Source organism: Sceloporus undulatus, chromosome 2 (genome assembly GCF_019175285.1).
Source record: "Sceloporus undulatus isolate JIND9_A2432 ecotype Alabama chromosome 2, SceUnd_v1.1, whole genome shotgun sequence".
Classification (NCBI taxonomy): domain Eukaryota; kingdom Metazoa; phylum Chordata; class Lepidosauria; order Squamata; family Phrynosomatidae; genus Sceloporus; species Sceloporus undulatus.
Genome location: NC_056523.1, coordinates 66,203,982 through 66,218,949, shown reverse-complemented (window position 1 = coordinate 66,218,949; position 14,968 = coordinate 66,203,982). Strand labels below are relative to the sequence as shown.

Here is a 14,968-nt window from a genome sequence, read left to right as displayed (position 1 = left end):
TCAGGCTAGCCCCTGATGACACTGAGCCAGCCTGTTCTCTCCCTCACCGGCTGAAAGATGACAGTTATGGAGGAAGGGCGCTCTATCTTCAGGCTAGCCTCTGATGACACTGAGCCAGCCTGTTCTCTCCCTCACCGGCTGAAAGATGACAGTTATGGAGGGAGGGCACTCTATCTTCAGGCTAGCCCCTGATGACACTGAGCCAGCCTGTTCTCTCCCTCACTGGCCGAAAGTTCCATTGACTGCCAGTCCATTTCCAGGCACAATTCAAAGTGCTGGTTTTGACCTATAAAGCCCTATACAGCTTGGGCCCAAGCTATTTGCTCCCTGTATGAGCCCCCCCAGAGTACTGAAATCATCTGGTGAGGCTCTTGTCTCTGTCCCATCAGCCTCTCAGGTGGGAACAAGAGAGAGGGCCTTTTCAGTGGCTGCTCCCAAGCTTTGGAACTCCCACCCTAGAGAGACCGGGATGGCATCATCCTTGTTATGCTTTCGATGCCAGGTAAAGACGTTCCTGTTTAGGCAGACCTATTAAGCGGAGAAGGGCTGGGTTTTTAATGCTGGGCTACCCAAATTTTAATGGTTTGTATTTTAATATATTATATTGTAATTTATAATTTGTTTTAATCTTTAAAATTATTTAATTTTTTTGAAATTGTATATTTATATATTTTAATATTTTGTATTGTTTTTAAATTGAATTGTTTTATACTTGTTCACTGCCATGAGTCCCTATATTGGGAGAAAGGATAATGATGATGATGATGATCATCATCATCATCATCATCATCATCATCATCATCATCATCATCATCATCATCATCATCACAGTAAGTCATCATAATTGTAGGAAAGGGATAATGTTTTTGTACTTTAAAATAGAGATTTGCCCATTTCCTATATTGAATATAATTTTAGAATCCTAGAATAATAACATTTGAAGGGATTACAACAAACATCTAATTACAACAAACAACTAATTCAACTTCTTGGCATGCAGGAAAGTAGAACCAAAGCTCTTCTGAAAGATGACCATCCAACCTCTGCTTAAAAATCTGAAAAGGAGTGGCCTATGGCAATCAACAGATTCTTTAGAAAACAGGAAATATAGTTTTTAAAAATCTATAGTGAGTTGAATGCTTGAAGGGAATTTTTTAAAAGAGGCACAGATAAAAAAGAATAATTCTCAACTAGCAGAAGAAATGTTTGGTGGGGCAAAATGGTGACAAAGTACTCCTTCTGTGCTCTAGATTTGGAAAAGTGCTAGTAGAATTCCTTAAGGTGACATATAGCACTGTTGAAGACAAATGATCTGCCACCCCATCAGAATTAGATAGATGTGGCCATTATTCTTTGTGCCACTTAAACTTGAATTAATAAGGGAGATTCCTGCATTGAAATGGAGTGGAGGGATCTTCCATGAACAGATTTCCATTTGTGCAATGAGGTTCCACTGAATTTTGGGAGATCTCTCTTTTTTTTTCTGTACCACAGCCTACTCTGTGCAGTAGATCTCTGACTCTTGTATAGTATTTTGGGGAAGTTGGAGGCTGCTTGGAGAAGAAGGGGAATGGAACTCTGCTTCCAGCATCTTAGTTGCAGTTGCCTAAATCTGGATCTAACCCATTAACTGCAACAAAAACACTTAGAACTCAGTTCAAAATGACATAATTTTGTGTGTGTAGAGTGGCTTCTAGCATGTCAAATCCAAAGCAGTATTTTAGATATCTGTATACTACTTACTGGTTTGAAAAATCCTCAATTTTCTTAAATGTTAAAGGAATCAAATGGGATTGATCCTGTATTTAGAGTTATTGAATTAGCAGCAAAGATTAAATTCTTGAATGCATCATTTTCTGTAAAAGTCTAGGGTTGGATCTGCACTTTGTCATGCTTCAAGTAAATTCATTAATAGAACTTCAGTTAATTATGACTAATGTATATTAATTTTAGTGAGTATGTTCTAATTACTAAGTCTGCATTTGTCCATTTAAGGAGATGTTAATCTTGACTTTCTAACTGTGCTTCAAGTCTTGTTTCTATTTATATAACAAAAAGTTAATATTATGTTTCACTTCCCTCATAGAGATCTGGAAAGAGATGTAGAGCAATGCTCCTCAGGATACCTCATGTCAGGGACTAACAATTGTTACAATTGTTACAATTGTTACTAACAATACTTACATTTTTTCCAGTGTGCCAAGAACTGGCATCCTAGCCATTTTCTTTGGTGACTACTATTTTTTCTGTCCTGGAAATTCACTAGGGATGGTTTGGGCTCAGTCCAGGGATCACCATGTTGAGCGTCACTGATATAGATAACCTCATTCTAAAATTCTGGAATTCATTTATGCAAAAGTTATAATTGGACACTTTTAATTTTTGGATTAAATTTTACACTCTTCATAGTAGACAATTATCTGTTTAACTTTTTCTTTTTTTCTTTGGTTAGTGGCTATGCTGTTGCTAGCAGTAGTGATGACAGAATGAATGAACCTCCCACCTCTCTTGGGCTTGTGCCTCACCAGGTTAGTAAACCAGATACTACTACTACTACTATTATTATTATTATTATTAATTTATTATATCCCGCCTTTCTCCCAATATAGGGATTCAAGGCAGCGAACAAGAATAAAACAATACAATTTAAAAACAATACAAAATATTAAAATACATAAATATACAATTTAAAAAACAATTAAACAATTTTAAAGATCTAAATATGGTTGTATTGCTATGTCCTTACATTGATACATGACAAATAGCCAAATAAGAAGTAATATAGGATGTATATATTTTAATACTGGAATGTCATTTCCTCAGAAACAGATCCGATTTCAGTTAAGGATTATGCACTTTGTTATTTGCTATTGGTTTTGTGAATCCAGGCTGAGACAAATTGAAATTCTAGTATCAGTTGTAGAAACTGTACAGCTGCTTGAATATAGAGAGGTGCCATATTGACATGACTCTTGTGTCATGCAAGACTTTATCAGAAGCCACTTTTCTCCCACTTCATTCTTCCCTTTGCAAGGGTAAAAAAACACCAGGATTCATAGCTTAAGCCTAGTTTGTTAATCCATGCCAACTGGGAAGTGTGGTTAATTGCTTTCAGACAGGTTTGAAAACAATCCAGGTTCTTTAGCAGAACCTAACCACAGTTCCCAGTTAGCTTTGTAGTATATGCAGTTATTCCTAGCATGTTTTAGCACAGATATGAAAAGAAGAATCAGTTTGGAGTGAATGGGCTTCACGCACCTTCATACAGTCTGTGCATATTCTGAGTTTTTGATGCTTTGTGTGCAAATGTGACCCTAGTAACCTTTCTGTGATATCGACACTTAAAATGAATCTCTCCCAATGTTGAATATAGAAAGTGTTGCAAAAATGGTTGCTATGCCTTGACTTACTTTTGAATGTGACTAGCCAACTCAAAAACTCAACAAATGTTTAGCAGTTTATTGTTGTATACCCAAGTTATTTCTAACTTACGGCAACCCTAAGGTGATTCTATAATGGGGTTTTCTGGCAAGACTTGTTCAGAGAAGGTTTGCCTTCCCCTGAAGTTGAGAGCATATCACTTGCTCAAGGTCACCCTAGCAAACTAGAAATTCAAGTTTACTTGAGTTTACTAGGTTTACTACTTATAGTTTAGATTCAGCCCAGACTGTAAAACATTTTGCAATCCAGAGTTGCCCTTCTGTTAGCAGAAAGCCTTTTCTGCATTCTTTTTCTGACTTGACACACATTCCTTGGGCAAGACAAGAAAATCCTATTATGTATTTTTATTTATACAGTGTGTTGCACATTCTCTTGAAGAAACTCTTGTGTAAGGTGACCAGATGTGTTCTAACATGAGCATGTACAGTATGTCCAGATTCATGCTAGCACAAACTTTTCACACAACTATTTACAGAGTACAGTCGGCCCTCTATATTCATGGCCTTGAGACACATGGTTTCAATTATTCATGAGATGAAGGTGTTAATGTGAGCATTCCTCCTCCCTTTCCCTGTCCAATCTCTCCTAGGGCAGCCCAGGGAAAGATCGGGGAAGTGAAGGCAGGAGGTGCCTTGCCCAACCCCCATACCCTTCCCCTCTCCAAACCTCTCCCTGGGCAGCCCAAGGCGCCTCCTGCCTTCTCCTCCCCATCCTCTCATTGGATTTCCCAGGGAAAGGACCGGGGAGGCAAGGTCTCGGAGGGGTCAAGACACCTCTTACCTTCTCCTCCCCGATCCTCTCCTTGGCCTGCCCAGGGAAAGGATCAGGAAGGAGAAGGGGCAGATAGACAATTAAAGGGATAGGAGGGTAGGAAAAATGAGCACATAGCGCTGCTCCTCTTCCCCACTCACCCTTCCCTTTATCTGGCTTCTAAGTGGGGGTGGAGTTATTCGCAATTTTTCCATATTCGCGGCGGTCTCATTCCCCTAACCCCTGAAGGAGGACTCTAGTGCCACTCTTCTCTTTCTCTTTTCTTTGGATCTAACCCAAAGTGGGTGGTATGCTCCCCTGGGGGTGGTGGAAGGATCTAGGGATGGTGATGAGATAGAAAGGGGGCAGTAGGGGGGGGTGAGGGGGGAAAGGGGGAAGTGTCATAGTATTGATGTGCAGGAAAGACAAGGGGAACAAGCAAACAAGCTGTCTTTAAGACCTTTGTGGGGATGAGGATTGCATGAAACTTCTTTTCAGGGTCTTCAAAAAACTGCCACACAGCCCCACTGATCATTATGTGTGGTGGTGTCTCCTGCTCTTTCCCTGCCCATGTGAGTTCACTCCCTTACCAGTGTCTTTCACTAGTAGTGGCAATTGAGAAACTCTCGTGAGGCTTGGGCACAGGGTATCACTTCTGTGGCTCAAAGCAGCACCATTTTGGGACAGACTGCAGCAAAGAGTTAGAGCACTTGGTGGTGGGAGAGAAGTAAGGAGCTTTCAAATTTGGGACCCAGCTTAAGCTTTGTGAGCTTTGCTGGGACTTGGCTGGCAGGTTGGAGTTGCACTTTTGCTCCTGCTTTCTTTCATCAGACAGGCTGAGGTAAGAGATAGCAGAAGAAAAAGATTTTTGATGGAGAGTGGACTCTTGAAGCTGTGTGGGGAAATCATATCTTTGAGGTAGGAGTATGTCTGTTCAATTCTTGGAAAGAGACATTTGGTTTGGAGCAGTTCCCGTAGTTAAAATCTCCCTTTCTGGCCCACACTGGTCTCCAGTCCAGGGCATGTGGCCTCTGTAAACCCACCACACACACACTGGCTGCACCTTTCACTGCCCTGATGAAGGATTGAAAGTCCCTCCTCTGTGGAAAGAAACTTCTCCCTTGCACCTGGTCACCTTGGGAGCAGCTGCCTGAGCAGCAACCAAGAGGCCTCTTGTCCATACTGGCCTTTGCTGCAAGGCTGGCATGGGTGAGAGTCTTCTCAGCCACTGCTCAGCCATTTGCTCAGTTGTTGCTCCCATGATGACCGGGTGCGAAGGGAGCAGCGACTGAGCAGCCAGTCAAACAGCCACCAAGAAGCCTCTCATCTGCACCGGCCTTAGCTGCAAGACTGGCACAAGGAAGAAGCTTCTTGGGTAGCTGCTCAGACAGCTGCTTGGTTGCTTCTCCCAAGGTGACTGGGTGCAAAGGGAGCAGCAACCAAGATTGGTTGTTTTGAATTTGCAGTAGAAAAGGTAAAGGTTTTCCCTTGACAAAATTGTCTAGTCGTGTCTAACCATAGGAGGCGGTGCTCATCTCTGTTACTAACCAAGAGAGCCATTATTGTCAGAGATGATTCTGTGATCATGTCACCAGCGTGACTACATGGAGAACAGTAGACCTAATATCAGAAAATATGCTCAGGGTGGTGGTGGTGCTAGGGTTGCCGCTCAAAAGGGAATGGGGCAATAGCCTGAAAAGGTTTGGGGACTACTGATAACCCATTGTATTAGTAATGCACTGTTTATCCAAAATGTAAGAATATTTTTCTTATTAATGCTTTCTTACAAGACAGTATTAGATACTGGGGGTTGTATCCTCCTAACTGTGTGAATCCTGTCCCCATTGAATGACTGAACCATTCACATTCATTGAAAGAAGAACTCACAGTAAAGGGTTTATCCTTTTATTCTTTAAACAGTGAAACAGATTGAGATTAATCGAGGTGATTTTCTTTCATAAAATATACTTTGCACAGAGGGATGAAAAATCATGTCAGTTTTGTTGCAAGAAGCACTTGCACAATAATGTTCAGTCACATTACAAAATGTCATCCTGTATGGTCAGGATATTCTTTTTCCTCCTTTGTATCAACAAATGGTTTCCTGTTGGCTAAGAAGATGTAATACTATCCCAGTTCTATTTGTGGATAGCATATCCATTCAGAACGAAGAGAGAGTGATGTCTTTGGTCCAGAATGTTTTGTTTTTCTTGCTTTTCTCAATTAAGGGAAATATAAATGGTACTCCATAGCTAATCAGCTCCATCTCTCTTGTACAGCTGTGCTCTCTCTGCCCCACATTCTCCAAATCCACAGCTTTATTTTCTTCTCGTCCTTTAAGGACCTCTTGCAGTGCATCAATCTTCTCAGTATCTCAATGCTCAGCAGGTTTCTAGGTCAGATTAGAAACAAATGCATAGATGTATATGGTATAAAATAGCAATTCTTTGTTTTCCTTTGTTATAGAATTGCCCATTGTTTCAATTTCTGTGTCTCTCCTTATTTGTGCTTCTGTTAAATTCTCTGTATATGTTACAGCAAGATCCTGTACCACAGAATGCCTGCTGTTTCAGTGCACTGAAGGGAACAGAAAAACAACAGTGGGAGTTACAGGAGCACATGAAGACTGTAGATATATTAATGGCTTGCAGGGTGTTTCTGTTATAAAGCTGCACTCCTGTGCACAGATAGTAAGGAGAAATTCCCATTGATCTAAGTGGGACTTACTTTTGGATAAACACATTCTGGCTTTTCTGCAGCAGTTTCAATAATGGTCATAGTGCTTAGTGGGATTAGATTTGTCACTTAATCATTTTCATATGATCGTTAGGTTTCTTGGACACTTTTATAGCACTTTGATAACACCTTAACTGGTGTCAATTATAGCACTTTGATAACACTTTAACTGCCTTAGCTATATTTTATGGAATGCTGGGATTTGTAGTTTTGTGAGTTATTTAAATTTCTCTACTGGAGAGGTATAGTACCTCACCAAACTTTAAATCCCAAACTTCCATGGGATGCAATCATGACAGTTAAAGTGGTTTCAAAGTGTGATAATTGTCCAGTGTGCAAGGGGCTTTATTTTCTCATATCTTGAAGTCAGGTTGAACAAATTAGCCATCTTAAAATCATAGAACCATAGAGCTGGAAGAGACCACAGGGAGCATCCAGTGCAACCTCCTGACATGCAGGAGCACACAATCAAAGCACCCCTGAGAGATGGCCATCCAGTCTTTGTTTAATAACTTCCAAAGAAGGAGATTTCACCACAGGCAGCATGTTCCAGGATCGAACAGTTAAATCGCTCTCACTGTCAGGAAGTTCTTCTTAAAGTCGAAGTGGAATCTTTTTTCCTATAGCTTGCATCCATTTCTCTGTGTCCTGGTTTCTGGAGCAGCAGAAAACAAGCTTGTTCCATCCTCAGTATGACATCCTTTCCAATGTTTAAATAGGGCTATCGTATCACCTCTCAATTGTCTCTTCACCAGGCTAAACATACCCAATTCCCTAAGTTGTTCCACATAGGACCTTTCACCATTTTGGTTGCCCTCCTCTGGACATGCCCTAGCTTGTCAATATCCTTTTTGAACTGTGGTGTCCAGAACTAGACACATTATTCTAGATGATGCCTGGCCAAAGCAGAATAGAGTGGCACTATTACTTCCCTCAGTGTAGACTCCATACTTCTGTTGATGCAGCCTAATATTGAATTGGCTTTTTTTAGCTGCCGCATTACACTCATGAAATATACTGTTGTCAAGCCACATGCATTTCATTTTTGTTGCCCAAGTGTAGGCTACTATATTTCTCCCTGTTGAAATTCATGTTGTTAGTTTTCGCCCTGCTTTCTAATCTATTAAGGTGATTTTGAATTTTGAATCTATCCTCGAAGGTATTAGCTATCCCTCCTAATTTGGTGTCTCTGCAAATTTGATAAACATGCTCTCTATTCCTTCATCCAAGTCATTGATAAAAATGTTGACTAGCACTGGTCCCAGGACAGAATGCTATGGTACTCCATTAGTCACTTTTCTTGAAGATGAAGAGGAGCCATTGCTAAGCACCCTTTTGGTTCGGTTAGTCAGCCAATTACAAATCCACCTAACAGTTGCATTGTCTAGCCTACATTTTACTGGCTTTTTTGCGCCTGATGAGCTTTGGTGGCACAGTATGAGTCCTGGTGGCGCAGTGGTTAAATGACTGTACTGCAGCCACTCACTCACAAACCATAAGGTTGTGAGTTCAACACCAGCGAAAGGGCTCAAGCTCGACTCAGGCTTGTATCCTTCTGAGGTCGCTAAAATGAGTACCCAGCTTGTTGGGGGGAATTAACTTACAATTTGTAAACCGCTTAGGTAGTGTTTAAGTGCACTGATAAGCGGTATAGAAATGTACTTGCTATTTCTGTTATAAAAATTCAAACACTAAATGTTGGAAATGCAAAGAAAAAGATGGTTCGTATTTCGACATGTGGTGGAATTGTTAGATGGCCAAGAAGTATTAGGAAAAAATTTCATATAGCAACAACAAGAAATTTTGGGAGTTTTGGATCTATAGTGTTACTGCAATTGTTTGATGTTTGTATGTGTTAGAGTTGTCATTTTTGTGATATTGCTGTTCTGTTCACAATGGATGCAAGCCACAGGAAAAGAGATTCCACCTCAACGTTAGGAGGAACTTCCTGACAGTAAGGGCTGTTCGACAGTGGAACACACTCCCTTGGAGTGTGGTGAAGTCTCCTTCCTTAGAGGTCTTTAAGCAGAGACTGGATGGCCATCTGTTGGGGATGATTTGATTGAGAGTTCTTGCATGGCAGGGAGTTGGGCTGGATGGCCCTTGTGGTCTCTTCCAACTCTATGATTCTATTTTATTAGCGCATCATACCACATTACCTTCATTTTTTCTTCAAGGTTTATCAAAGTGGACAGTCTGGAAATTTCATATGTTTCATACACATAATTGATTAGCATCAAGCAGCAGGAAAGTGTGTGTCCTTTTCACCTGAAAATTATTTGCTGTACAACAAGAACATGAATAGTGCATTTAACAGCACTTTCTTCCATTATTCTTCTTTGCTGTCACTTGTTAATTTTTCTCTCCTTTGCTCATTTGTTGCTTGTTGCAGTCAGTAAGTTTGAACTCCAGATGGCACTGTGTTCCCATCTGTAGTGAACTAATACTGCATGTTAATAATCATACCTTTACTTGAAGATGCACACATTGCCAAGTCTGTTTCTGCAGGATGGTCTGGTGAAGCCCTAAGAGGAGATTTATTGTCTGCTCTTTCTTTAAAAGGTGATGCTGGCCAAACTTAGAGAATGTGATATTATTTGTTAAGTAATCTTGCTTAATATCTCTTTACAGATTCGAGGTTTTTTATCAAGATTTGATAATGTCCTTCCAGTCAGCCTGGCTTTTGATAAGTGCACTGCCTGTTCTCCCAAAGTAAGTTTGATTTTTTTTAATAAATTGCCAGTAAAGTATATTTCCGCACAGAAGTCTATTTATTCTTTCTTTTCATGTCAGTTGTTTTGAGGTGGGTCAAATGGTATGCTAATTTAGGGTGCAGCTACACTGTAGCAATAATGCAGTTTGACACCACTTTGAGTGCTGTAACTCCATCCCATAGAATCCTAGGATTTGTGATTTTACAAGGCTTTTAGCCTTCTCGGATAAAGGGTACTGGTGTCTCACAAAACTAGGAGGTTTCCCTGCCTCTCCTGGTGGATCGAAGCGGGGTTACAGACTAAATAAAAGCACAAGTGTTTACATATAAAATTCAATTAAAAGCAGCTAAAAACAATAAAATATCCAACATCAGACAATAACAATAGCATCAACAAGCAGGTAGGGATCATACACAGACAGGGCATGTCATTCATATCTGGGGGGGGTGGTATTCATATCAGGTGGGGTGTGCTCTGCTAAAAAGCTTGTTTTTAACTGCTTTTCTAAATGTTTCTAACAAGGTCGCTGAGCGGATCTCGTCAGGGAGACTGTTCCAGATTCTTGAAGCTGTTGTTGAAAATGCTCTTTGCGAAGCAGCAATATACTTAGAGGTTGCTATCTCCAATAGGTTCTTATGATGTTCTAAGAGTGCGGGGCGGATTATATAGGGAGATGCGGTCCTGTAAGTAACTCAGACCCTAGCCATGGAGGGCTTTATAAGTAATAACCAAAACCTTGTACTGTGCCCAGAAGCAAACATATCCGAGGATTCTATAGGATGGATCCATGGCAGTTAAAGTGATGTCAAACTGCATTATTTCTACAAAGTAGATACACCCTTTGTTCAAGGAAAGAAGCTTTCTTATATTTATTTTGAGACGAGAACTTCCTCTCAGTACTTAGTATTGTGTTCCTGAATAAGCCTTGTTTTGCAGATGTGCTCTTAGATAGTTTTCATGTTCAGGTGTTGAATTACCAAATAAATTAATCTTGGAGACTGAAAGAGCACAAGTAAGATATAAGTCAATAAGGTTAGAACTTCCATTTTAAAGTTTTGGCTTGAATTAAAAAAGTAACTTCTAATCCTGTCATTATGTTTACAGATAGGTAGTTTCGAGGGCTGTTATAGACCGGAGGGAAAGGCCAGCCTGGGGCGGAGTCAGGGTATGGCATCCACATGATGTATGCCCCAAATCTGCCCCAAGTCTGGCGTGACGCTGTGCACAGCTCCACACGGCATATGGTGTTACACTGCTCCTCTGGCGCTGTGTCTACATGATGCAACGCCAAAGGACCCTGGAGGAGCCACTTTTTGCGCCATGGAAAAGAGAGATTGGGGCCATGGCATGTAGTTGCCCCGGCCCTGATCTGGCGCGAAAAGGGGCAGCTACAGGTTGCCTCTTAGGGGCAGTCTGTGGAGCCGTTCAGTGTTTTAAAATATTAGTTATAAATTTCAGAGTTCCCCCAAAGAGGGTTCCTCCTTCCTGGTTGCTCAGAGAAGTGAGCTGGTGCATTACCACTGCTACAACATATCTCAAACTTTTTTTTTTGAGGGTGCCTTAATTGAGCCTTTTCTCACTTGGTGCCAATTATCTTTCACAAACATTTTTTCAGTGCTAATTTGTTCAATTTCCTAGGAGAAAAAAATGGCAGGGAGATTGGAATTGACTTCTTCCCCCTGAATTTCTGTTGTTCATGGAGTAGCATGGAAGAAGCCATGCACTCCAATAGCCCCAACAACACCATCTGAAGCCTCTTATGCTTCAAAATTGAACTTCGCTTTGGTCCTGAGACAGTTCCCTTGCTTTTGACCCTTGTAGTGCCAGCGAATCTAGCAGATTATTTACTGTTCTCTCATACTTGGAGCTGGGTTACCTGCACATTTATTCAAAGGAAATGAATGTTTGTTTTAGTAGCAATGAAATACTGTATACTGTTTTTTGGTTCTTGTTCAGGGGTCTGCTTTTTTTGCTCTCCTGTTTTGCTACCTCTTCCCTAACTAACGTGTGGCATCTTTGATAAGAGTGTGAGCTGCCAACTTGAGGTACCCACAGGCCCATTCCTTCTCTTCTTTACTTGTGCAGAATAATTGAGTTTCTGGAAAAGAAAACCTTGCATACATTCCAGCCAGTATACATTATACAAATAAGAATGTTTAATTAATTTAATAAACAAAATTAAATCATTGTTATTGCAGTATTTGACCTGCTACTCAGTAGTTTTACATTTGGCATGGATAGCTAGCTTTATAACTGCTGTATGTCCTGTCAAAGTCTTGTTGATCTTGTTTTGCTTATGACACTGTTTATGAAACAACTTTTGGTGATGCTGAGCAAATTTATAGATACATATACAAATTCACAGTTGGCAATTGAGACATTTGCATTTCCACAGCATTTTTTCTTAGGTAACTCAATCCATATTGAATCAGTCATGTTAACTGGGATATCTCAGTACAAATGTTGACTAGATCTGACTCATGATTTGGCTCATGTTTTAAATGCTATTAATTAAGTTATGTCAACAGAGCCATTGTAGGCATTTCTTTTCAATTTTTATACATTAAAAACCACTATATCCTTTCATATACTACCAAACCATCTTTTATATCTAATAGGACCTTAGGGTGTTAGGAGAGATAAGATAAGGCTTGTGAAAATGTATAGTTTTCCTGGAGCGCCAATCAGTCTTCCTAATAGAGCAGGTGACCACTACAGCATTCTGTAGTACATTCTAACACTTAAGAAAATTTGTAACAACGTTGGTCATTCCTGGAAGTTAGCTTATCTTCATTTTAGTTTTTTAAAGGGAATGCCTCACAGAGATGTTTATCTCCCACTTTTGCATCCTTCAGTTCCTTAACCCTTAAGGGTTATTTTTTTTAGGTGGTGTGTGTGTGTGTGTGTGTGTGTGAAAATGAACTGTTGTCATACCTTGTTGAGTAGTATCTAGATTAGAGAGTGAACTGTGAGCCAGGAAGCTGCTGCTTCAAATTTCTGCCTTCAACTGAAATTGCATGGTGTTAGCAAACCACCACTTGCAAGATGTGGTGTTGGTCCCCAAGCCAGATGCTTCAAAAAGAGGTTAGTAATATTAATGGAGGATAAGGCCTTCGGTGGCTGCAAGTTATAATAGTTTTATGCCTGAGCTTTACTTTGGATTTGGCTTGAATACTGACTTGGAGCAGGCTGGTTTCACAGACATTCAAATTGCCATAGAATTCCTCAAATGTTTTGTTAGTGATTTGGATTTGGAGAGATGCAGAGTCCCAGATAACATATCTGCAAAAACTGCAGCATTTCTCTTGAAGCTCATGCTATAAGGAAAACATCAGGGCATAAAGAGGATGAAGGAAAGAGAGGGTGTATAATTTGTGACTCTAAGCTCTAATTTCTAGTTAGAGTAGATTGCCTTAATCATTGTTCTCACATCTGGATGCTTTGGGGTAGGGGTTTTGCAGCAATATGTTGCAGGTATATTCTAGCAATCGATGTTATCTTTTGTTTGTGGGAATGCTAAAAGAGTTTGTATGTGAACTCTTCAGGACCTGGGAAGGTGTAGAAATCAAATCAACGAACAACAAGCTTTAAGTTGTAGTCCATTCCTCATCATTATTTAGCAACTGTCCTTTCTGAAATTTTTCAGCTTTCTTGTCTGGGGCAGCTCTATGCCGTGTTTTTCCATAGAAGTTGCCAAAAACTCACTGAAGGAGTTAAGGGGGAACTGAATGATCCCCCTCCCAATCTGAATATCTCCTCCCTCAGAACCTAATGTACCTAGTCCTGTCATTTTTTAGGTTCTTAACTAGAGCCACTTCTGTGTTGTATGTTGTTCACAAAAACCATAAGGGAATGATTTATTTATTTATTTATTTATTTATTTATTTTTGGAAATCCCCAAGCAGTAAATTCTTCTCTCGTACAAAGCAGCTTGCACCTGAAATTTGGCAGGCCTGATCCCTTTACACCCAATTCACCCTATCTTCTTCTTCTTCCTCCTCTTCCTTGTCGTCTTCTTCTTCTTCTTATTTATTTATTTATTTATTTAGCCCTTACCTTTTCCTCCATAATTGGGACTTGAGTCCTATATGGGGAAAAAGTGGTATTAAATAAATACTTTACAGATTTAAACATGTATAATATAGCTAAAGCTTAAAAAACACCAACTTTAATATAGAATCAAATTATTTATGATATTCAAATAATTTAAAACATACCATTAAATACTTTTTAAATTTCTCAACTTTCTTGAATTTCTTATTTTTTCAAATGTCTTGTCTTCAGGTTCGATAAAAATAAAAAGGATACTAGCAGTCCATGACTTTAAAAGGAGAAAAAGCAAAATGTAAAGATCGGTAGCACAAACATCCCTACACTTATCTGTCTGTAAGTTGATAAGAGGCTATTATGTCTGAAAATTTCATTGAATTCTGGGAAACAGCATAAAGTTGCTTTTGTTGTCTTTCACTAATAGTGAGAAGAACCAATATTTGAATTTCCAAATTGAGATTCAGTAGCAGACCAGAGTTGAATCGAATATCCTCTGAATTAGTGAAAGCCAAAGTGGGTTGTCTACTGAATCAACATAAAAAATGAAACTTGTAGTTGGGTGTACATCCTTATTGTATACTGTCTATGATCTCAGGTAGCAGTGGCGTGGAATTCTTTCATTACACAGTATCTAGCTAAACTATCTCAAGATGTAGGTTATCAGTGTAGTTAGATTTAAAGGCAGATTACAAAAACATAAATAAATCTAAAGCTGTCAATGGCTATTAGTCATGGTGCTATATATTGCCCCCAAGATCATAAGCAACATGCCTCTGTATATCAATTCTTGGATAAGAAGGCTATGTCCTGTTGTTGGGCTTCTCATAGGTTTCTGCTTCACCAGCAAGGCTAACAGGCTGTTTGACATGTAGCCAAAAATCTATGTAGAGTAATTTTACTTTAACTCAGAGTGGGTTAGGCCACAAGTAATCCCCAAGATGGTTTCCTTTTTGTATATCAAGAGAAAGGGTTGCCATAATTCTCTACTATAAACCGGGACAAAATGTAGGACAAAATTTAGACCAAAATGTAGGACATTTAAGGTCCTCCATTTTTCTTAAATGTCCTACATGTTGGGCTAAATTTTATCCTACAATTGTCCTATATTTTGTTCTAAATTTTGTCCTACATTTTGTCCCGGTTTATAGTAGAGAATTATGGCAACCCTAAGCGGAGATGAACTAGCCAAATTAGGAGGAGTAGCTATGACATCAAATTAGGAGGAGTAGCTAATAGCCCAGAGGACAGGATCAAAATTCAAAATGACCTGAATAAAC

General features: G+C 39.7%; 1 protein-coding gene across 1 annotated transcript in view; it reads left to right on the top strand.

Moving 5' to 3' along the window:
• Window positions 1-14,968, top strand: part of ATG7 (autophagy related 7) — a 167,606-nt gene that overhangs the window by 39,311 nt on the left and 113,327 nt on the right. Inside the window, exons 12-13 of the mRNA XM_042447472.1 lie at window positions 2,453-2,528; window positions 9,559-9,639. Coding sequence (XP_042303406.1) covers window positions 2,453-2,528; window positions 9,559-9,639 — 157 coding nt within the window. The remainder of the gene's footprint in view (window positions 1-2,452; window positions 2,529-9,558; window positions 9,640-14,968) is intronic.